The sequence below is a fragment of the Mus musculus genome, chromosome X (assembly GCF_000001635.26).
Source record: "Mus musculus strain C57BL/6J chromosome X, GRCm38.p6 C57BL/6J".
Classification (NCBI taxonomy): domain Eukaryota; kingdom Metazoa; phylum Chordata; class Mammalia; order Rodentia; family Muridae; genus Mus; species Mus musculus.
The window spans coordinates 101,299,004-101,322,743 of NC_000086.7; the positions used below are offsets into that span (position 1 = coordinate 101,299,004).

General features: G+C 50.3%; 1 protein-coding gene across 1 annotated transcript; it reads left to right on the forward strand.

The window, feature by feature from the left end:
* The first annotated feature begins 175 nt into the window (after nt 1-175).
* Nucleotides 176-22,347, forward strand: Nlgn3 (neuroligin 3). Its single transcript, NM_172932.4, has 7 exons — nt 176-293; nt 2,782-3,428; nt 8,072-8,131; nt 9,754-9,903; nt 16,129-16,314; nt 18,926-19,715; nt 20,416-22,347. The coding sequence occupies exons 2-7, from the start codon at nt 2,981-2,983 to the stop codon at nt 21,257-21,259; spliced, it is 2,478 nt and encodes an 825-aa protein (NP_766520.2). The 5' UTR covers nt 176-293; nt 2,782-2,980; the 3' UTR covers nt 21,260-22,347.
* Nucleotides 22,348-23,740: the final 1,393 nt, after the last annotated feature.

Consider the following 23,740-nt stretch of genomic DNA (forward strand, 5'->3'; position numbering starts at 1 on the left):
TGTGTGTGTGTGTGTGTGTGTGTGTGTGTGTGTGTGTGTGTGTGTGTGTGGTGGGGGGATTGGGCCATGCCCCAGGACTTGAGCCATCACTGGCACAAAAGGAGTTAATGCCAGGGACCGCGCCCCCCCCACCCCGTGTCCGGGCACGCGCAGCGCGCCCCCTTGGTGCGCGGGCACAGCAGCCAGGCTGCCGGAGAGCTGATCTCGGAGATTCGGGTGCGGAGCCCTTGGCCTGGAGGCGATATGGGTGGTCCGTGGCCTGGTTCAATCGTTTGCAGCCGCCTAGGGAACAGGTGAGGCCGCCTGCTTCGGTCTCTCATCCTCTAGCTGCCCATACCTTTCCCAATCCTGTCCCCTCCCAATCCCGGGTCCCTCCACCTCCCCGGCCAGTGGCTCCCATCCTTCTCAACCCCGTGTTCTCCATAGGTACCCCTGACCTCCCGGCCCTCCCTCACTTTGCTTCTCTCCTCTACCTCCTCCCTAAATCCTGCATCCCTATCATCCTTCCGCCCATGGTTTCTCTATTTCTATCATCCAGCCTGCATGCTCACCAAAAAATACCCCTAACCAGAGCCCCCAGCCCCATTCAAGGATTGCACATTGCCAATACCCTCTCTCCTGCAGTGCACCCCCACACCCCTTCCATCATAGCATCTTACAGCCAGGTTCCCTCCCCCACTCTCTGCAGCCCCCCCACCCAATGGAGGCCTTTATTCTAGCCTCCCCATTCTAAGGCAATTTCATCCTCTAATATCGTTCCAAACCCACATAGCCCCCAATACTGCAGTTCTCAACACTGATCCATTCCAGCACAATGCCCCTTGCCCAAGACTGCTCCAGCCCCCAAAGTCCCCTTAGATGCCATTCTCATCCCAGCATTGCTGCCTCCCTTGTCTTCTCCCAAATTGCAAGTTGGACCAGAATGGAGATCTTGGCCTTGGGAACTAACTCACAGTGGGTCCTAGGGTACAGAGGGCATTTGGGGGTCGGTTGGTTTGTCTAGGTGTTCACCAGAGGGAGGGGCTGCAGCGAATTGACTCAACAGGGGAATTTGGCATTTGGCGCGGAAGGGTTACGGGAGAGGAAGGCCTCTAGAAAGGGTTAATGGAATTTGTGAGGTGGGGGCAGCATCGAGGGGGTTAATGGGGGGGTGCTGGCGGGGAAGCTGTGTGAATGAGCGGTCTGTGCCCCAGAGTTGCCATGGAGACGGTGAATGGGGGGATTGTGTGAACTCAGCTGCGGACTAACCCCCCCCCCATATACACACCCACCCACTCCCTCCTGCCCCACCTCCCTACTCCTACCCCTTCTTTCCCCTTCCCCTTCCCCTCCACCTCTCCACCCGGGTGCATTCTGGGCAGTGTCTGGGATCTCCCCACCCCATACTTTGCTCCCCATTTCCTCTAAGCCCCCATCCCTTTAGTCACTTTACCCGCCTGCCTGCTTTCCTCCCCATCTTTCTCTGTCTCTTGTCTCTCCCTCCTTCTCTGTCTCTGTCTCTCTCTGTCTCTCCCTCCCTGTCTCTGTCTTTCTCTGTCTCTCTTTCACACACACACACACACACACACACACATTCTCATTCCCCTCCCATGGTGGCCGATTGCCGATTGCTGGTCGGTCCCAATCTCCCTCCCCCACCCCTTCAGCCACTTCTTAAAGGAACAGGCCTGAAATCTCGGAAGGCGGGAGAAATGGGGGAAAACTAAATGTGACTGTGTGTGTGTGTGTGTGTGCACGCGTGCGTGCATACACACAAATGTGTGCATGTGTGCACATTAAGTGTTTGTGTATCCATGTGGGACACACATGTCTGTGTGCCCGTGTATATGTGTTGACTGTAACTGTGTCAGAAGGCCTGTGTGTGTCTGAGCGTGTTGCTATTTCTGTTTCTGTCTCCACCTATGTGTCACCATTATGCCACTTGTGTCTGGATATTTACCTATGCGGGTATGTGTGATTTTGTTTCAGTAGGTCTCTGTGTGTGTGTGGCTCTGGCTGTGTGAGGCGGTCTGTCTTGGAATGTGGGACTAAATGAGGGAATCTCTGTGGGTTTGGAATATATGTCTCTGCCAGTGAATATTGCAGTGTCTGTGATCTTACCTTGGTCTCTTACTCCTTCTTTGAGTCTTTATGAATGTATGTCCCTATACACTGTTGTTTATTTCACACTGGTCTAGCATCCACAACGCCTAGTGTGCTCAGGAGATCCATTTTTGCCTTTGTTTCTGGCATTTGGTTTGAATGAAGGGCTAGGCAGCAGCAATGACAAAGGTTTAAGGACTCCGCAGCAGTGAAGGCTGAGGAGAAATGTCAAGGAGAGGCATGGGGGGGGGGGTGTCTCTGGACTTGGCGGTTGTGCTCCCTGCCCTGCCTGAGGGTAAAGGGCATCTCTCTGTGGGACGCTCTATCTGCTGCTTTGCTTTTCTTAACGTCTTCTTCTAGTCCTGGAGTGAAGTTGGCAGCCATACTGGAAGTTCCATGTCACTACATGCTCTGACCCCAGCAGACCCTGGGGCTGGATGTTGCAATTGGAGTTAGGGGCTGAATTCACAATGGCAACAGCTGTCACTCTGTTCATCCCCTTAGATTTTTTTTTTCACACCGTGACCAGGCACATAAAATAGTTATAAATAGCAATGGATCACCTGTGAGTCTCTGGACCCCTGGGCACTTGAAACCTCTAATTGTGGGGAAATAGGCAAAGCCCATTGGGATCCCAAAGACTGAGCCTAGAGCCCACACAGACCATCTTCGATGACACATGCTTCCCTCTTTCCACAGGCCTGTCTGGCCCTAAGGGAGCCCTCTTTCGAAGTGGTGGTGCTCGGAAGACCTGCTCTCTGCATTGCTGGGCACCTGTAGGTGTCCCTCGAGAGCTCAGTTTTGAGGTTCAAGTCAGTGTGGCCATGAAGGGGCTGCCTATTGGGCTGATGCTGTGACCCCGGAGTCTTCCTCTCCTGCCAGTCCCCCTGCCCGGAACATGTGGCTGCAGCCCTCGCTGTCCCTGAGCCCCACGCCCACAGTTGGCCGGAGCCTGTGCCTCACCCTGGGCTTCCTCAGTTTGGTGCTGAGGGCCAGTACCCAGGCCCCGGCACCCACAGTCAATACTCACTTTGGGAAGCTAAGGGGTGCCAGAGTACCATTGCCCAGTGAAATCCTGGGTCCTGTGGACCAATACCTGGGGGTACCCTACGCAGCTCCCCCGATCGGCGAGAAACGTTTCCTGCCCCCTGAACCACCCCCATCCTGGTCGGGCATCCGGAACGCCACACACTTTCCCCCAGTGTGCCCCCAGAACATCCACACAGCTGTGCCCGAAGTCATGCTGCCAGTCTGGTTCACTGCCAACTTGGATATCGTCGCCACTTATATCCAGGAGCCCAACGAAGATTGCCTCTATCTGAATGTGTATGTGCCCACGGAAGATGGTGAGTGCTGTGGCCAGGCATTGTGCCCTCCTTGCCTCCCGCCTGCCCTGTTGTGTTTGTGGCTTGCATGTGGTTGTGTGCCCTGCAGCATGCGTCTGTCTGTCTGTGAAGATGCTTCTAACCATCACTCCGCTTGGCCTTTTCCCCTCCCTGTTCTTCCCTCTCCCAGCATTGTCCGAGCTCCCATGTGTGAGTGACACTGATGCCAGAAGGGGGCTGGCCAGGCCTGAGAGCTTTGACAGGTCTAGGTCCAGTGCTGGATGGGGGTACCCCGGGGGAGTATGGGTGACTGCTGGCAGCTGCCCGCGGGAGGATGCTGGCTCCACCAGGCTCCCCTGTTGCCATTCCACCTGCTTCGAAAGGTGGTAGGTGTGTGTGGCTGAGGGAGCTGGGTGTGCGTGGGGGGTGGGGGGCAAGCCTGGTTGGCGATGCTTAGGTGCCTCCTCTTCCACTAGCTGATGCCTCCTCCCGCGGGGGTCACATTAAGGTAAGTGACAGAAAAAAAAAAGGAGATGGTGGGACAGGCTCTCTGCCATGTGCCGCTGCAGAGCAGCTCAGCTCTTGGGGCCTGGGTGGGGGGGGATGCATGCCCCTGGGCAGAGGCCTCCTGTTATTTTTTAGTTTTTTATTCATTTTACAGTAAAGCGGATTTCCAAGGAATGCGCCCGAAAGCCCAACAAGAAAATTTGTAGGAAAGGAGGTAGGTAGCGAGCCGGCGGGGAGGGAGAGAGAGAGAGAGGGAGGGCTGCCTGCCCACGTGTCCCTGCCCCTGAGGACCCAGTCTTCCTTCAAGTAGCCCAGGTTGAGAGGGCAGTTAGCAGGCTTAAGGTCCCACCTCCTCTAAGAGCTCTAGCTGCATTGTAGAGAGGCTCCAGGGGCCGAAGGCAGGTTCAGAGCAGAAGCAGAAAGCCCATTGATACCAGTCTTCCCAGCTCCCCTAAGGAGTGTACCAAAGATAGAGCCAGTGGCTCTTATGGTAACATCTCAGGAGAAAACAGGCAGTCAAGCTGGAGCCAAAGGCTCCACCTTTTCCTGCAGCAAGTGCAAATATAAGACCATCCCTCCTGTCCTGGGTTAAAAGCCTATGATCAACTCTCCCCCAATGAAGCTTAAAAGAAACGTGGTACACACATTTATTTGCTCTTCTGCAACACACCCTGCCCCTCCCTCACCACCTCTGGCCAGAGCAAAGCTGAAAGACTCGGGCTACTCCTGAGGCAGAAACTGGAAATCTCTGGAAACTGTAGACTCTAAAGAAAACCAATTTTAAATTCACCCTCCTGCTGAAAGGACTTTCTTTATCCTGTATAGTAATGTTTCCTGTTTGCACACCATTTTATGTTTTCTGCAAGGGCCCTCATATTTACCTCATAAATGCCTCTCCACATCTCGGGAAGCAAGCAAGGCAGGAAGCGCTATTCCGATTTTACAGATGAGGAACAGAGCCCAGGGGAGTGACTTGCTAGACAAGGCCCTGTTGCCTGGGGACAGAGCTGGGGCCAAAACCTGGGGCTCTTGACCCTCAGGGAATGTTCTTTCCACTGTAGCCCATGAAGGCAACTTCCACCTGGCCATCCCACCTCACATAAAACATCAGATGTGGCTAGGTTGGGCTATTTGGCTGTGGTAGCAGCCTAAGGACAACTCACCCATACAAGCCTTTGGCAAGCTTGGCCTTTGTTTTCCTTTGATGCTCTAGGGCAGGGTTTCTCCCATGTCATTGGGATTCCTGGGCTGGAACAATCCCTCCTGAATGAGAATCTCTAAGGACTGCTAAGAATCAGCGCGTTCAAAAGCCCATAAGTGGAGGGCTTTTGATGCTCGCTGGAGCACGGAGTCAGACTCGCTGCCCTTAAGAACAATGTTTTACCTCGCCTTACATCCAGCCCAGGCCCTCACACACAGTAGGAAGCCTGCAGAGGCTCTCATGCAAATGAAGGACCTCTGGAGTGCGGCTTAAGCAGCAGCACTTGTCCAGGAAGCACAATCCCTGAGTGACCCCAGGCTTCTGCTGCCAACTCTTCAACTGCCATTCCTTCTATTTGGTTTCATTTTCCTTTGCTTTGCTGTGTTGTGTTTTGGTTTGGGAACCAGGGTCTTGCTATGCAGCTCAGGCTGGCCATGAACTCTTTATGGCGTCCAGGCTCAGAGGTCAGTCTTATTTTTTTTTTTCTTTTTCTTTTAAGAGCCTCCATTTCCACGTGGGAAAGCAGAAAGACCATTCTAGCCATAACCTTCCATTAACCTATACGTGTATTCAGGGAAAGGGTTTGAATGTTCCTGCTAAAAGTTATGTAGTGGGGTACCAGTGGGGTGAGGAAGAGATTACTATTAACCACTGCTTAGGAAGAAAGCTCTATCAGGGCTCCAGGAAGAGCCAAGGGCCGGCCAAACCCATGCTGAGATTTTGGCCAGAGTGCTGACTAGAAGCTGTCATGCAGTATGAATATTTTGCCAATTGTAATTGTGAATGATGGGCAAGGTGCTGTTGGGCTGTGAAGGGAATCTAATCTTTGTCCTGAAGAAGCTCCTAGCCTGGCATTAAAACTGCTGGATTCCTTGACTCCATAGGCCAGTCTGGGAAGTGGGCTTTACACAGGATAGGGGAGGGCATTTGATTGTTTAACTGTTCAAATTGGTTCCCTATCATGGGCCTCTTAGCCATTTGAAAAACTTACTAATCTTGCCTCTTGGGCACACTGTGTGTGTGTGTGTGTGTGTGTGTGTGTGTGTGTGTGTGTGTGTGTGTGTGTGTGTGTGTGTAGTGCACAGGGCAGATGGGGTGGCCTATGCGGGATCCTCCGGTGCCCCCATGTGTTCGGATAGTGCCTAGTAAAGCCCATGGCAGCAAGGAATTGATCATTGGGGACAAGCTCAAGGGACTAGGACAAGGCTAGGATCATGTACCAACCAAGTACCACTCAGCCCCTCACAGAAGGAGCCACCAGAAGTGAAGGGTGTCCTGGGAAGGACCTCCTCCAGCTCCTGCCTCCGTGGACTTGAAAGGAAGTGATGTCTAGGAATGAGCGATGCTGTTTGGTGGCTGATCCACTGTGTGGCTATGTCTCATTGAGATTCTAAGAGCAAGACGGGCAGGTGTTGAGCTAATGTGTTAAGACAGTAGGTGCCACTGGAAGTTTAGGAAGCCAGAGGCTGTTTCTAGTAGAGCTGGGGCTCTGCTCTCTTGTAGTATGACAATAGTTCTGGTTCGATTAATAACTCTAGGGATATTCAGGCACCAGAGTGCAGACCAACGGAGAAAGAGAGCTATTTGCTTGCTCCAGGTTGAAGGTATCTCTGTGATCATGGATGCAAAAGGGTAAGGTGTGGGGAGTCAGCCGAATTATTTCTGCCTTGACATGCCGACCAGCAGGCAGTAGATCACATCTTTTTATAGCCATTCCAAGATGTCCTTCTAGTCTCTTCATAACAGGGAGAAGTGGTGCCAGTCTAAGCTACCCCTGCCCCGGCTTCTAAATGCCTTTCTTCTTCCTCTAGTCTCTCTGCTCTCCTTTCCTTTCGTGTTCTGCCTCTTCTCTCATCTATTTCCTCCTTCCCTTTCCCTTGCCCCTGAAAGGTGGCATGATGCAGTGGAAAGACCATAAGGGCTTCGGAGTCCAGCAGACCTGGGTTTGCTTCACACCACTAGCACTTTCTAGCTGTGTGATCTTGAGCAAGTCACTTTACCTCTCTGAACCTCAGTTTCCCCATCAGTGAAAGAGGAATAAGGATAGTGCCTACCTCATTGGGATGTAGGAGTCAAACAGCAGCAAGAGTAGAATGTCTGACATGTGGTAGATGTTCAGTACTCAGTATATGGTAGGAACCATTTCTCTCTCTCTCTCTCTTTCCCTCTCTCTCTCCCTTTCCCTCTCTCCTCTCTCTCCTCTCTCCCACTCCCTCTCTCTGTTCCTCTCCCTCTCTCTCTATTCCTTTCGCCTTGCTTCCCTCCCTCCCTCCCCCTCTGGCTCTCTCCTAGAGCAACACTTGCTGCTCTTAAAGCTGGTTCCTGTGGGCAGGAGCCCCATTTGCCATTCACAAGAGCAGAGGGCCCCAGTGAACAAAGCCAGAGGGAAATTTTCATCTCCCATCTTCTCCTGTGGGAATCAGGGTCAGCTGAGGCCCAGTTCAAATCTGCCCACTGGGCCCTGGGAGCTCAGACTTGGGGGTTCCCGGTAAACACCTCTACCCTGAGTATATCACATAGATGTTCACACAGATGCTGGCAATGTCACCTCCTACCTTCAGTACCTGTCCCTGCTCTCCAGCTCAGCCTGCCTGTGTCTAGACATGCAGCCCTTCCATCCAGAATGAAGTTTCCACAAGTGGGCCTTTGCCTCTGTACCCTAGCCAACTTGCTGCTACCTCCTTCCTAACTGCGAATGAACTTGGTTGGGTACAGGGAGGCGGGGCAGGGAGGTGCAGGGAGGTCAGCACAGCAGAGACCTGCAACACCATCATCCTGATGAAGGTCTGGGCCTCAGCCCACCCATTCCCTCAGTTCTTGCCATCCCTCCTGCCTGTCCTGGGCCCAGGCCCAGAGCTGGCTTGCTGGGCCACACTGCAGTCATGCTGTTTTTGAATTCTCTCTCTGTTTTGTTCTCTGTTCTGTGCTGTTGTGTCTCCCCGTGTCTGGTCCCCAGGATCCGGCGCTAAGAAACAGGGCGAGGACTTAGCGGATAATGACGGGGATGAAGATGAAGGTATTTGGGGGCTGCAGGGCGCGGCGGCTGGTGCATGGCACAGAGCCCCTCCCCTTCTCAATGGGGAGAAGCCCCGTCTGTCTGTCTGTCCGTCCGTTGGTGTGTTTCTGTTCCTGTACAAAGCCGTTGGGCTGTTCCTCCGTCTTTGGCCTCATTGGCCACTGGGACTTCTGGGGTAATGGACACGGCTGGCAGGAGCAGGGGACCAACCACAAGTAGAGCTATAGGGAGGGTGTCTTCCTGGCCCTGGCCCCTGACCCCCTCCCATCTTCTATGACTCATGGGTACCTGCCCATATGTGGCAGCAGAAATGGTGAAGAACAAGTAGGGCCAGGGAGGGTGGGGATAGGCACAAAGAAAACCGGATGGTGAGGGGTGCCTCGGTTTCTCCTGGGAGAGTGACCCTGCTAGGGCACACCAAGGAGCAAAACAGTGACAATCAAAGACAGCACTTCCCCAATGTCCTCCACCAAAGAAAGATGCACTAGGTCTAGAGGTTGCACTAGGTTGGAACAAAAAAACTGTGGCCTAACAAGCCAGGCCCAGATAGCACAGCCATGCAATAGATGGTCTAAGAGTCTCTGGTGGTGAGGGGACCGTCCTTCCTCCTTGGGGTAACAAGATTGTTTATGCAACAACAGACAGCATTCCCTTCTCCACCCATGCTCTGGGCCTGCCCCTTTGGAGACCCTGGAGGGGCCAGGCAGTTTAGGGGATCCACTGGTGACTTGGTAGGACTGTGTCAGTGTGGCAGAGAGAGTGGGTCAGCTCACAGACTGACAAATGATAGGCAAGTCAAGTTCAGGCCTGGAGCCTTCTCTTGACTGCTTCAGCCCCACACCATGCTGGCTGGGCTTGGGAGCAGCCCCCTGATGAGCCCTGGGCACTGGCCTGGTGGAGACTTCTCCTACATCTTAACTCTGGCTGGGCAGGCCTTCTCATGCCAAGTTCTGCTCCACCCCAGTGTTTCCAGCTAAGTTTGCCCAGGAAGAATGGGGGATGTGGGCATGAAGTTAAGAAACCATGTCTCTAAGGTTCCCCCACCCCATCTCTACCATTCACTACCCTCATCCCTCCACCTTCCTGTTCTCTCCCTGTGCCACCCCTTCTCCCCATCCTTCTTGTCTCTGTCTGCACTGGGGGGTGGGTGGGGGATCCAGCTGCTGCCAATGGCCGTTTCCATGTAACTGGTCTAGTCCTGGGGGTTTCAGGGCTCCCTAGCTCCTGCTTTCTAAAGCCATGTCAGGTCCCAGGACTCCTGGATGCACAGGGCAGGAACTCACCTGATGCTGCTAAGGGATCACTAAGCCCTCACTATTTCTTCTCTCATCCCCAGAAGCTAGCCATGGTCACCCAGGCCCAGATGAATTATGCCCACATGGCCATCTTCAGTTGGGAGGCGCTCGAAACCCAAATCCTTAAAAGATATTCTACAAGTTCCGCTCTCTCTGGCCAGTACTTCAACTCCGGGCCTAGCAGCCCCACGAGTCCTGCCCTCAGGGGTGGTGGTGGTGTCCTGGCACCTGGAATAGCTTTGCTGCCCGCACCCCCCCCCAGGGCTGGCGGGGGTAGGGAAGGAAGGGCATCCTACCTAGCCTGTGTCTCACCCCTTTTCCTTACAGACATCCGAGACAGTGGTGCTAAACCTGTCATGGTCTACATCCACGGAGGCTCTTACATGGAAGGAACAGGCAACATGATTGATGGCAGTGTTCTTGCAAGTTACGGCAACGTCATCGTCATCACCCTCAACTATCGGGTCGGGGTGCTAGGTATGGTTCTTTGAAAGGGGGAGGAAGGAATCCCAGGGAAGTCAATTTAGGTAGTCCTAGATCTCTCGCTGGTGTTAATAACTATAGTCAGGATTTTAGTCCTTCACCCTTATTCAAATACCAACGGCTTTCTTGTCTTCTCAGGCCACTTTTTCAGAAGATTTAGATGCCAGTGGAAATTCAGTTCAAAATGTATACTTCTTTTTAAAGGAGGGATTAGATGGGGTAACCTAGGTTGGACTTGAACTCCTGGTCTTCCTACTTCTACCTCCCTGAGTGCTGAGATTATAGGCCTGGGCCACTACCATGTATAGCTTAAACTTCACAATTCTTAAGTCTCAGCCAGACTTCTGTTAGCAGATTTTGCTTGGCTGAGTTTTATAGGTCCTGTCAATTTTTTAGTGTCTTATCTTTAGCACTGCTCACCCAGCCCCACAGCCCTAAATACCCATGCATTTACAGATATTCCTTCTAATCCACTGTGTATCCACAGACACTTCTACACCCACACATCACATCCATCCACCCACTCCCACACATACAAATACTTCTCACTCCCCACGGCACATGTGCACACAGCTCTCGTCTGCTCCTGCATACGCCCTCACAGAGTGAGACACATACGGTCTCACTCACACACATAGCCACATACCCACACAGTGTATGCACCACATCCATACCCCACACAGATCTCTCTCACCTTCCATATATACACACATGTTTTTATATACTCTGCTCCACATCTTTTACCCACAGCCACACTATATATATACCATACACTCCCAGAGTCCGTTTCTGCTACCCCTATATTGACAACTTACACAAATACCTAGACTCTTCTGTGCACATGCCTTCCACCACCCCTACACACACACACCCCGTCTCACATGTCCCACTGTGCATTCAATTCACACATGATGTACTTCACATATATATACATTTATCCCTCTCCTACTTTACATAAAACAAGCCAATATTCGTTTTTACATAGTAACCATTTCATTTACTGCACATATATATCCTCTCACATAGGCACACTAAATGGACCCCCTCCACGTGCTTACAGGCATACACATGTACATAGTCTTCACATATACTCTGTCAATACATACCTAATACATACACATGTGCTTACTCCCTTACCTCTCAAATACACACACATCCTTGTATCTCAAGCTGCATCTGAATGCGCCCATACACACACACACACCTATTTACCCTAGCCACATGTGTGCTTCCTCATGTATAGACATGTACACATTCCTTGTTCTTCCACACATACATCCCTTCACTCTTACTCATTATGTGTACCTACGCATGCGCATATACGTTTTTCCCAAAGCCTCACCCATGCACCACCATGTATCCTCCCTACCGAATATTCTGCCACCTAAATCATATTGGGTGATTTGGGCTGTTCCTCTATCTTATACCTTCTGTGATGCCTGCTAGTACATATCCCAAGGTCTTGAGATAAACAAATACCCCAGAGAAGGTGACAGCACATAGACCCTTGCTCCCTTTTAAGTGCTCATCCGGGCTCTCCATCCTTGGAAATGTGGGCATGAAGAAGCCAACTTCTTCCTGGGGAAATTGTGTCCTCAGGATTTCTAGGGGGATCTGTGGGCCCAGATGTAGAATCAGCAGTTTGTCGGGTTGCTGGGCAGGAGTTCATTTGAATTGGCTCTTGGCTATGTTGCTTTGCCAATTCCAGTCCCCGAGGCCCTTGTGCTGCATTTGCTTCTGGGCAGGGTTATATGCACAGAGTGGCAGTCTCCTCTTGACTTTCCCTTAAGTCTACATGGGACATGCATCTATTTGGAGTTCAGTCTGGAAAAATGAGGCTAGGCGTGGTGGTGTATGCATTTTCATCGCAGCACTTAAGAAGCGAAGGTAGGAGACGTCTCTATGGGTTCAAAGTCAGCCTGATCTACAGAGCAAGTTGTAGTCTAGCCAGGGTTACATAGTGAGACTTTGTCTCAAAAAATGTTTTACACTGTGTTCCTTCGGTGATGCCCTGGGACCCCGAATGTGGGACATTCATGGCACCTCTCTGGTCTCTGCATGATCTGATGGACTTTGATTTCATGGTTCTTCCCTGCTTCTCCGTCTTTCTGCACTGCCCCAGACACCATGGCAAGGCTCTCATGTCCTGTTCAGAAGTGGGGATCTGAATGTCATGGTACCACAGGGATGACCGTAAACTCACACTCCAGGGTCACACAGTTCTGAAAAAGCACCAAAGCCACAAAGATGATCACACACAGATGTACACACGTACATGCACAGTAATTGATGGCCCAAAGCAATTAGCTACTTTCTTTGCTCCAACTAGAAGAAAATACTTGATTCAGCTGCTTTTAAGGGTAATAACTACAAGATTCCATTTTATAAGGCATACCTGAATGTGCAGAGGCTACCAAGGATGTGAGCCAATAGTATCAGACCAGTAAGGAGTGGAAGAAAAGAGAGAAGGGAAGAGCAAGAGAGTGAGGCAAAAGTAAGGAAAAGAATAAAATTACCGATGAGAGAAAGAGGTTAGGACATGGGACATGAGGCAGAGAGGAAGCACTAGCTTTCAGTGTGACTCAAGGGCTCCACGGTCTCAGGCAGGAGCTGCGGGCTGTATAGAAGGCAGCAGGCTGGGAGTGCTCTGTGTAGTGATGGCCTGGATTTAATGGGAACCTCTCATCCCTTCAGCTTCTCTAGGAGAAACCCTTAATCTTATTTGTTTGTTTTGTTTGTTTTATTGAGACAGAGTTTCTCTATATAGCCCTGGCTGTGCTGGAATTCGGTTTGTACAATAGGTTGGCCTTGAACTCAGAGATCTGCCTGCCTCTGCCACCTGAGTGCTGAGATAAAAGGTGTGTGCCTCTACCACCTGGATGAAAAATTGTTAAGTTTTTTGAGGCAGTCTTGCACTCTTCTGAGATTCTGATTACAGCTATGGATTCTTCGTCAGAACAATACAGACACACACATAATTTCTGTTTTGAAAGACAAAGGCTAACTGTGTAGCCCAGGCAGCCTTGAGCTTCAGACTCTCCTGTCTCTGTATCCAAGTATGGGATTATAGGCCTACACCACCACACTCAGCACACAAATAGTTTATAAAATAAAAAAAATAAAAAATAAACCAGGACTTTGTAGCTTCCCCTGAAGCTCAGCCATGAAAATGAAGCTCAGGCTAAGAGCACTGACTTTACAACCTCCTTTCATTTGGATCATCAGAAAAAAATGCATCTTTGAGATTAAGCAATTAACATTACTCCATAATCCAAAAGAGGTATAAACTGAGATTTGGTCAGAAGTTCCTGAACACTTCCTACGTACTCTTTAGTTCCTATTCTGGAACACAAATGTAATCAATAAGCCACTGATTGCATTCTGAGTACATACAAGATGTTTTTGTCTCTTGGCACTAGATGTAGTACATGAGTTTGTCCCTGATGTTTGGGGAGTTTGCAGTGTAGCTCTGTTTTGATTTCCAAAGTATATGTATATACATATATATGTGTGTATATATATATTGGACTCCAGTTGTACACATTTGCTTGTCTTTCTTCCTAGCATCACCTCCTGACCCTGACTGCAGTCCATCCATGTAAGCTTCTCTAGGGGTCTTGGGAATGTCACTAGCTAATTCATGGAGGTCTCCTCCCGCCCATGACCTGCCAAGGCAGAGGGTGTAGCTATTATTTGAGACACTCCCACTGATTTGAGGGCCAAACAACACAAAAGGAATCTAGCAGTATATTGGATGTGGCTAGACCTAGAGGTAATGGATGCACTGAGAAAGTAATAGCTTGCCAAGTTCTATTCTGGGTTCCAGAATTCACTTAATTCCACATCATTGCTCAGGTATGTTTCAGACAAGCTGAAAACATGGTGAGTGACACTCCTGGAGTGACACAAATACCTAGTTTTGATACAATCTGCCAGATTCCTCTATCTTCTGTTGACAAGCAGCTTGTGTGTACTGCTTGGGTAGAAACTTGGGTTCAAGAAGGCTGACTCAGATTTATTTTGACAACTTGTGGAGTCGGATATTTGAGTCTTCATTCTCATGTAGTTTCTGTGGATGGCCATGAACCTATGAAGCTATCAATGAGTGGCTTCTCTCTTAGGCTGCAAGACTTTGTGCACTCCTAGTCTGTCATGCTTACCCCTACCACCTTCTGAGTCTGTTGGCTATAGCATTTAAAGCAGGACTCTTTGTGTAGTGAGGATCAATGCATGGCCCCAGCCACATACTTCACTGTTCCTTACCTGGAAGCTCATGAGGTCCAGGGGAGCAGAGGTATAGCCAAACCCTCTCCTCAGTCTTTTCAGGCTCTGTCCTAATTTAGGAGAACTCATGTTGGAGAGATCTACTCTACATCCAATTGCTGGCTAGGATAGCAGATTCTCTCTCCCTCCCTCCCTCCCTTTCTCCCTTCCTCTGTCCTTCCTCCTTCTTCTCCTCCTCTTTACCATCACCCCCAGTTAGGCTTTAAGACTTACAGGAGTCACTTGCATTTCTGAATAGGACCCACAGACTGCTTCCTCCTGCATCTGAAGGAACTAGAGTTCTTCCACTCATTGTTGCTCAGGCTTACGCTAATCCCCTCTCCTCTCCTCATCTGGAACTCAGGGTTAGGGAAGACTTGTGCTAAAGTTCTGGGAGGAATACTTACATACTTACTACTTACTTAATTTGACCAAAGGAAATTAATAACACACTTGGAAGTGGTAAGACAAATTCTTTTGCAGAAGCTACATACAGAAAGACCTGAGAAAGATAGTGATGTGGTTTTCTGTCTGCTTGGCTCTATTTGAATTAAGCTTCTGCCTGCAGACTGCCAGGACTGCCAGGTCTGCCAGCCAGCTCTCTGCGAGCTATGGGCTCCTCCAACATGGCCCTGAACCAAGCTGATTCCAGGTGCTGTGAACAGGCTTTTTAACTGTGGAGTCAAAGAACTCTGAGCCAAGTTTGGGTTTCCACTGTGTAGGAGCACAGCAATTACACCCACCTGGAAAGGACCCTTCCAAAAAGCCTAGGGCAGGAGAAGATAGATAGAGCCTTCCAAGGAACCCAGGGATCAAGGAAGAGATAGAGGAAATGAGGCAGCAGGATCAGTCTAAAATGGAAGCACGGGGTAGGAGGGGGGATATAGGACATCTCTGTGGGATAGCCAGCAGGTGGGCGGGAAGGTAGTCTCCATGGTAACAAGTCTCCACGGCAGCAAATCCCAGCAGGTGGGTGGGAAGGTAGTCTCCATGGTGACATGTAGTCTCCTCAGCAGCAAATCCCAGTGGGTGGGCGGGAAGACCTGTTTCTGTGGTAACGCAGTGCACTGACTTCCTCATTTCTCCATCAGATGAAAAAGATGATCTGACCCAGTGGCTTCTCAACTTTAGCAGGCATCAGCATCACCTGGAGAGCTTGTTAACAACACAGATTGCTGGGCAGCATCCCCTAGAGTTTTTAATTGCTTAGGTGTTGGAGGAAGGGAACCGAGGCCCTGCCCTGAGAGTGATAAGAAGAGGGCCATACCAAAGCCCTGGACAGAAGTGGAGCTGGGCAGATTTACACAGGAAGGGCAAGGCGAGCTTAGGGACGGCTGCCTGTGGGCTCTTCACTTCAGAGAGAGAACGAAGGGGAAAATGTAACTGTAGATCTACCACGTGCTTGGCTTAGGCTCAGTTTATCCTTGTTACAACCCTTTGAGGTATTTTTATCCCCATTTTACAGAAGAGGAAACTACGGCCCAGAGATTTTAAATAACTTGCTGAAGGCCACATGCCTAAGATGTATTCATCCTGGATTTAACCAAGGGCTGTTTGGCTCCAGGGTCCTTGCTTTCTCCCTATTGTATCTTGGCTGATGTTAGGATCATATCCCCAGATACTATATCAGGGCAGAGAATGCTGGGTTCTGGCCATTTGTAAGCTCTGCAGTTTAACTCTTCTGCCTAGAGGAAACAGCCACATTAAATCATCTGTCCCTCCTTCCAAAGTAAATCATGGGCAGGAAGCAGGGGTTTTTCCCTGCCTATATCAGTGATGCTGGGCCTTGCAAAAAGAAGCAATGATTTATGTTAGCATTCGTGAGATGGGAAACACTACATGGCTGCGTGCTTATCCTCTTTGTGACGCCTCCCTAAATTCATTTGTGCCATCATAACCCAAATCCTGCATCCCCTCCACCTTCATTATTTTCATGCTCTTTTTTGTTGAATCTAGGTTTCCTGAGCACTGGAGATCAGGCTGCCAAGGGCAACTATGGGCTCCTTGATCAAATCCAGGCCCTTCGCTGGGTGAGTGAGAATATTGCCTTCTTTGGAGGAGATCCCCGTAGAATTACTGTCTTTGGCTCTGGCATCGGTGCATCCTGTGTCAGTCTCCTTACACTGTCTCATCATTCTGAGGGTGAGTAACTCTTGAGCATCAACAGAGAATAGCTTTTTCTTTCTTTCTTTCTTTCTTTCTTTCTTTCTTTCTTTCTTTCTTCCTTTCTTTCTTTCTCTCTTTCTTTCTTTCTTTTTTTTTTTCTTTTCTCTTTTTTGGAGACAGGGTTTCTCCATGTAGCCCTGGCTGTCCTGGAACTCCCTCTATAAACCAGGTTGGCCTTGAACTCAGAGACCTACCTGCCTCTGCCTCTGCCTTTGTCTCTGTTTCCCTAGTGCTGGGATCAAAGTTGTGCACCACCACCGCCCTCCAACATAGAACAGCTTAATGCTGGTACACATTGAGCATCAGGTACCCCAGGCTCCAGAATGTCAGGCTCCATACCCCAGTCGTACCCAGGGAAAACAGCCCTCCCATCAGGTCCATGTCCCTTGTTGGGGGAGGGGAGGAAATGTTTCTGCACAGGAAAAAGTCCTTCTCCTCATGTGAAAGAATCCCCATTCACACCCTGAGAACGAAGGTCCTCGTTTCACATGGGAGTCTTATTTGGGAGAGTGGGAATAGAATGCCTCTCTCTGAAGGGACAATAGTTCCTTGTAGGGGAGGAAATCTCTGAGTATGGGAAGGACATGGTACTTCAGAGTCAGAATCTTAGGTGGAAACTGGTTTCTAGGTGTAAGAAGCATTCATTGTCCACCTTTCTGAGGGCTCAGGGGACATGTCTCTACAAGAGGAGAATTGGTCCAGAGTGAGAAGTGAATCCAAAATAAGATAATCTAGATTGAGTCTGAGGGAGGCAGACTGTTGTTGGACCACAGACTCCTTCCAGGGATATCCACCTTGCTGAAAGGACACTCATTTTTACCGTGTTTTTGGTGTGGGTCTCTCTGCTAGTGAGTTTCTGAAGGGCTTGCATAGGCAAGGGAGTATTCCTTCTCCATCTAGACTATAGAAATATTTCTGAGAGGCAAAGCTGAGCTTCCTATGGAAAAAAATGTCCTTGAAATAAGTGCCCTTCTCTAAAGTGAGGAAGGATGTGAGCAAGAATGCATTTTTATCATTGAGATTGACTCTCATAAGAATCCTTGCCATCTTTTGAAGAAGGCTTGTGTCTGAAAGTGAGGAACCATCTTCACTGCCCCAGAAGCTCTGTCCCTGAGCCCCTCATAAAACGACACTGACAGAAGACTAAGGTGTAGCTCGATTCTGTGGAGAGAGGAACTGGGAAGCTGGGCGTGGTGGTGCACACCTGCGGTCCCAGTGCTGAGAAGGCTGAAGCAGGAGTCCTGCCACAAGTTTGAGGCCAGTGAGGGCTACCAGCCAAACTCTGTCTCAAAAAAAGAAGGCACGTGTGCATGCGCGCGCGTGCACACACACACACACACATGAATTGAGAGAGAGAGAGAGAGAGAGAGAGAGAGAGAGAGAGAGAGAGAGAGAATAGGAGTGAGTGAGTAGATGGATGGATGGATGAAGGGACAGTGGCCTGAGTTTCATCTCTAGCATCACTAGAAAGAGTATTTGTTTCTAGGTGACAGTAGAAGGAACAAGAATCCCCCTTTATTTTTTTCTTCTAGAGGAGGGTAAAGTGACAGGCTTTATGGATGCCTGTGTCTGTCAAGAGGCCTGGCACCTCTTCAGACTGGGACTCTTTACTGGGATAAGGCCTTCCTGGAATGGCACTGTGCTGAGCATCATAAGGGGGACTATAACTCTGGAGACCTGGGTAGAGGTGTGGCTCAGTGACAAAGGCCTCACCTGCCCTGCAGCATGCTCCCCATTCCATCCCCAATACTAATAAATGTGTCTAAATGTACTGCGGAAGGTTGGCTCTCTCTTAAGCAATAATCTGTACTTCTCTTCCCCCTCTCTGATCATGCAAAACATCTTCCCGTTGGCTCCGTGTACCTGAGAGCCAAATACTCCCTTGGGGCCAGGGAGAGATAGTTCTTCCTCTAGAGAGGTAAAAGACTCTCCTTTTGATAGTAAGGAATGAGGTCCCTCTAGCTCTGGGAATCTGAATGTGATATGTCCATATCTTTGGCAAAAGGGGATCTGGGCAGAGTCCACACTGCCAAGGCACATGCCAGGAGACTCTCATACCCCAGGGCCTTTGCTCTTGGGATTCCTCCCTAAACTCCCAGAATGTGGGGCTCTCTCCTCCCTGCATTTCTCATCTCTCATGAAAAAGACCCCTTTGTGGTGTGAGCGCCAGCTCCCTGGTGGTGCGTTGGCACAGAACTGGGCCCAGCTGGGCAGGAAGCAAGAGGGAGAGACAAGGAGTGATAAAGAGAGGAGGGAACATAAGGAGGCCCATGTCTGGGGCCCAAGGGGTTAATTCTCCCTGGCATTTCCCTTAACCCCCAAATTACCAACCCCTGTACCAGGAATGGGAAGCAGTGTGTATGTGTGTGTGTGTGTGTGGGGGGACTTGACGGGGAAACAATCAAAAAAGGGGCTCAGCAACCTCCCTCCCCTCCCCACATCCTGCCCTGATATCTCCTGATAAAAGACTAGTTCTTCCTTCATAGTCAATTCACAGCACAGGGTAGCCTCAGTGACAAAAGATCAAATGTTTTATGGTCATATGTGACAATGACAGCTCTGACCCCCTTCCACCTATATTCTGTAGGGCTTTTCCAGAGGGCCATCATCCAAAGTGGCTCTGCTCTATCTAGCTGGGCTGTGAACTACCAACCAGTGAAGTATACCAGCTTGCTGGCAGACAAAGTGGGCTGTAACGTCCTGGACACTGTGGATATGGTGGATTGTCTTCGACAAAAGAGTGCCAAGGAGCTGGTAGAACAGGACATTCAGCCAGCCCGCTACCATGTGGCTTTTGGCCCTGTGATTGATGGTGATGTCATTCCTGATGACCCTGAGATCCTTATGGAGCAGGGAGAGTTCCTCAACTATGATATCATGCTAGGCGTCAACCAGGGTGAGGGTCTCAAGTTTGTGGAAGGGGTGGTGGACCCCGAGGATGGTGTCTCGGGCACTGACTTTGACTACTCTGTCTCCAATTTTGTGGACAATCTGTATGGCTATCCTGAGGGTAAGGACACCCTGCGGGAGACTATCAAGTTCATGTATACGGACTGGGCAGACCGAGACAACCCTGAGACCCGCCGTAAAACACTGGTGGCACTCTTCACTGACCACCAGTGGGTGGAGCCTTCAGTGGTGACAGCCGATCTGCACGCCCGCTATGGCTCACCTACCTACTTCTACGCCTTCTACCATCACTGCCAGAGCCTCATGAAGCCCGCATGGTCAGATGCAGCACACGGGGATGAAGTGCCCTATGTTTTTGGTGTCCCTATGGTAGGTCCCACTGACCTTTTCCCCTGCAACTTCTCCAAGAATGATGTTATGCTCAGTGCTGTCGTCATGACCTATTGGACCAACTTTGCCAAGACCGGGTAAGGAGAAAATGGGTGTCCTCTTCTCTGGTACCCCAGCATGCCCTCCCCTTTGCTTTTCTATCTAACTTCTTCCATTAGCTTCCTCTCTCTGCATTTCCCTAAAGCTTGCTTGTTTAACCCTTTAAGTCTTCTTCTTGTCATGATTCTGTGCTTCTCCCCTCTCCTTGCTTCGATTTTTTGTTTTTTATTGAAGGAGGTAGTAGAGCTCTTGCTTAGCACACCCCAGGCCCTGGTAACCAGAGCCACCCAAACTCATTCTGTTAGAGTTCAGAACTCTGTTAGCATCAGGACTGAGCAGGGAGGTGTTACCGGAAGAACTGTGGGATTCAGGGTTAGTTAGCTGGTCAAAGGTAGCATGCAGGGGGAGGAATGTGCATTTGGAAAGTCTTCCAAGGGCTCTCGATAAAACTGGGCAACTCAAAGGATTGCTTGGTCCTCATGGCGTGTGAGGAGACAGAGCATCTGCGGAGCCTGATGGCGGCGGCAGATGAGCTCAGGGAAGAATGAGACATTTTCATGCTGCCTGCCACAGGAACTAGGAGTTCAGCTCTGGGGAAGAAAGGGGTGGGGGAGGTGACAGGACCCTGAAAAACATGTATGTCATGGGAGATTTTAGACTGGTGGGAGTGAGAAGGAGGCTGGGCCTTTTCTTTCTCTAGGTAGCATGGTGACCCCAGATTTCAATGTGGTGTTTCAGGGATCCCAACAAGCCGGTACCCCAGGATACCAAGTTCATTCACACCAAGGCCAACCGCTTTGAGGAAGTGGCCTGGTCCAAATACAATCCCCGAGACCAGCTCTACCTTCACATCGGGCTGAAACCAAGGGTTCGTGATCATTACCGGGCCACAAAGGTAGCCTTTTGGAAACACCTGGTGCCCCACCTGTACAACCTGCATGACATGTTCCACTATACATCCACGACCACCAAAGTGCCGCCCCCGGACACCACCCACAGCTCCCACATCACCCGTAGGCCCAACGGCAAGACCTGGAGCACCAAGCGGCCGGCGATTTCACCTGCCTACAGCAATGAGAATGCCCCTGGGTCCTGGAATGGGGACCAGGATGCGGGGCCACTCCTGGTTGAGAACCCTCGAGACTACTCCACTGAATTAAGTGTCACTATCGCTGTGGGGGCCTCCCTCCTGTTTCTCAATGTGTTGGCCTTTGCTGCCCTCTATTACCGTAAGGACAAACGGCGCCAGGAGCCCCTGAGGCAGCCTAGCCCCCAAAGGGGAACTGGTGCCCCTGAATTGGGAACTGCTCCGGAGGAGGAGCTGGCAGCATTACAGTTGGGTCCCACTCACCATGAATGTGAGGCCGGTCCCCCACATGACACACTTCGCCTCACAGCACTGCCCGACTATACCCTGACCCTGCGGCGCTCCCCTGATGACATCCCACTCATGACTCCCAACACCATCACTATGATTCCTAATTCCCTGGTTGGGTTGCAGACCTTGCACCCCTATAACACCTTTGCCGCAGGGTTCAACAGTACTGGGCTGCCCCACTCACACTCCACTACCCGTGTATAGCTCTATCCCGGAGCACAGCCCATCTCCCAGCTCCCTCCCTCCCAGATCCACAAACACACATGCACACACATACACATATATGTACACGCACGCACCCACACCCTACAGCAGACCCATCTGCATAAACACAGACAGATGTGGACATGCACCCGCATGTACAAAAACACAAATCCAGACGTGAACCTGAATAGGCCCTTCAAATGGGGACACATACGAGTCCTTGGTACCAAGGGCCCATGGAACAGCAGCTGGAACCAGCTCCTTGAGCCCGACCACAGACACTCCTGGGGCCCTGGAAGCCACAGCCGGACACCCCCTTGGTGCTTGCCTTCTCGGAACTGCACCTCTACCAACTGCAGACTCGGGAGCTTTAAAGAGCAGGATAGCTCTTCCTCCCCCAGACTTGGTCTTTTCTCTGGGTCTTGTTTTTGTTGATTTTTTTCATTTTTAAATTGGAACCAATGCTTTTCCAACCCATTGAGTGCTAAGCAGCTCTGGAAGGGAGGGCTCCAAGATCAGGACGCTCTGGCTCTGGGACTCCCAATGTTCATACAATCAGACCAAGGAGAAGGACCTTCCAAGACAGTGACAGATGGGCACAAGACTATGGGGTAAGAGGAGGAAGAGGCTAGCAATGGATGGGGCTTGAGGGCCAGCAAGGACAGAGCACCAACTGGCTCTGGGCCTCCCAGAGAGGACTACAGAGCCTACAGGGTGACCTGCTTCTGCAAAGGCCAGCAGCAGCAGCCTGCCTGGAGAAGCCTAGGTTTGATGAACTAAGTACTGTGGAGGCCCTGACCTTATTGGGCCCCTGGGTATATAATCTGGGTTCTGCCTCTGCCCTTGGGGACATGATATCAGAAATTTGCCCCATTTTCTTTACAGTCTCTTTGTGTCTGTCATTTCTCTTTCAAAACAACAGTGTTTTGGTTTTTTTTTTTTTTTCGGTTGTTGTTGGCTTTTTTTTTTTTTTTTTTTTTAAGAAAAGTTCTTAAAACACTAACGGAAACCCATGGAGTTTGTCCTTTGTAAAAATTTTAAACACAGTGTCTTGATATAAAAATAAAAAATCCAGTTAGCACTCCCAACCTGCCTCCGTTGCACAGGCCTGCCCCAACAGCCTCTGGAGCCAGGGGCCTGCTCAGGCTGGAAGCTCAATGCTCCAGCAGCCTGTGGCCTCCTGCCTTGTAGCACCTACAAGTCTGGGCTCTGCTCTACTTGTCCTGGGCCCCCTGCACAAAGCCTCTCTCATCCTAATCACGTTGCTGTACTATCCTCCTGCCTCCCGACGCTTTGAGTTCCTGCAGCAGAAACCTCTCATCGCCTCGGGCCTCCTAATGAAACAGCAAAAATAATACTTCCTTCCTCTGCCACCAAGCCACCACCACTGCTGCCACCACCTCCTCCAATGCCACCACTATCGTGGTCATCATCTTGCCCTCATCTTGGACTGGTGGCTAGGAGGAGGCTTGACCTCTGACCTGCTGAAACGCTTTCTCCTGTGGATATGTGGCATCAGCTTGTGACCTGCTCTGTCTCCATTGACTTACAGAAGGGCCATTCTTCCCTCAAGGGATGTAGGTTTCCTTTTCTGTGAATTGGAGATCAATTTCTCTGGGGGACTGTCACTAGTGGCTCCCTAACAACTCTGGGGAATGGATTCAAGGTGGGGCCTCAAAGGGTTAGCATTGTGGGGTTTCCTATTGTCCTCCGTGACTTGAAGGGCTGCAGTTGAAATCTGCTCATCAAGTGTGACAGTTGGGCAGGGTTGCTGATACTCGGAAGCCAGGAATAGAATTCTTCAAAGTGACCCTGACAAAATGAAGGAGATGAGCCATCACAAGGCAGGATGATGTACAAAGGGGACCAGTGCAAGGTACTGTATACAAAGATTGAAGCCAGAACTCATACATGAAACCAGAACAGGTAATGGCTGAACCAACACAGAGACAGTTACCAGAGGGACCGGGAGAGGGAATGCATGTTGAATGATTTCATGATTGGAGAATAGCTTTGGAGAATAGCTTTGGGCCCTCTCCTCCTTCTCTTTTTTTTTTTTTTCCTTTATAATTTCCAAAACAAAGATACAAGCATATAGTAACAAAAGCATCAGGGAGGAGCTGGGAAGTAATCACAGAGTGACTGTTAGTTAAAAAAGAAGTCACCCCCGTGGTATAGAGTCCAACCCACTTACACCTGGATGGAGGAACAGGAAAGAGAGGACCAGGAGTTCAAGATTATCCTTGGCTACATAGTGAGCTTGAGGCTAGCCTGGGCTACCTGAGGATCTCTCTCTTTCTCTCTCTCTCTCTCTCTCTCTCTCTCTCTCTGTGTGTGTGTGTGTGTGTGTGTGTGTGTGTGTGTGTGTGTGTGTGTGCGCGTGCGCCATATGTATCCAGGTGCCCTGGAGCTGGAGTTACAGGTGTTTGCAAGCTGCTAGCCAGACATGGGTGCTAGAAACCTAACTCAGGTTCTCTAGAA

Coding starts and splice junctions, on each gene's coding strand:
- Nlgn3 (NM_172932.4), top strand. CDS start 2,981: ATGTGGCTGCAGCCCTCGCTGTCCCTGAGCCCCACGCCCACAGTTGGC. Junction 8,132..9,753: donor TGACGGGGATGAAGATGAAG/GTATTTGGGGGC, acceptor TTTTCCTTACAG/ACATCCGAGACAGTGGTGCT. Junction 19,716..20,415: donor ACCAACTTTGCCAAGACCGG/GTAAGGAGAAAA, acceptor GTGGTGTTTCAG/GGATCCCAACAAGCCGGTAC.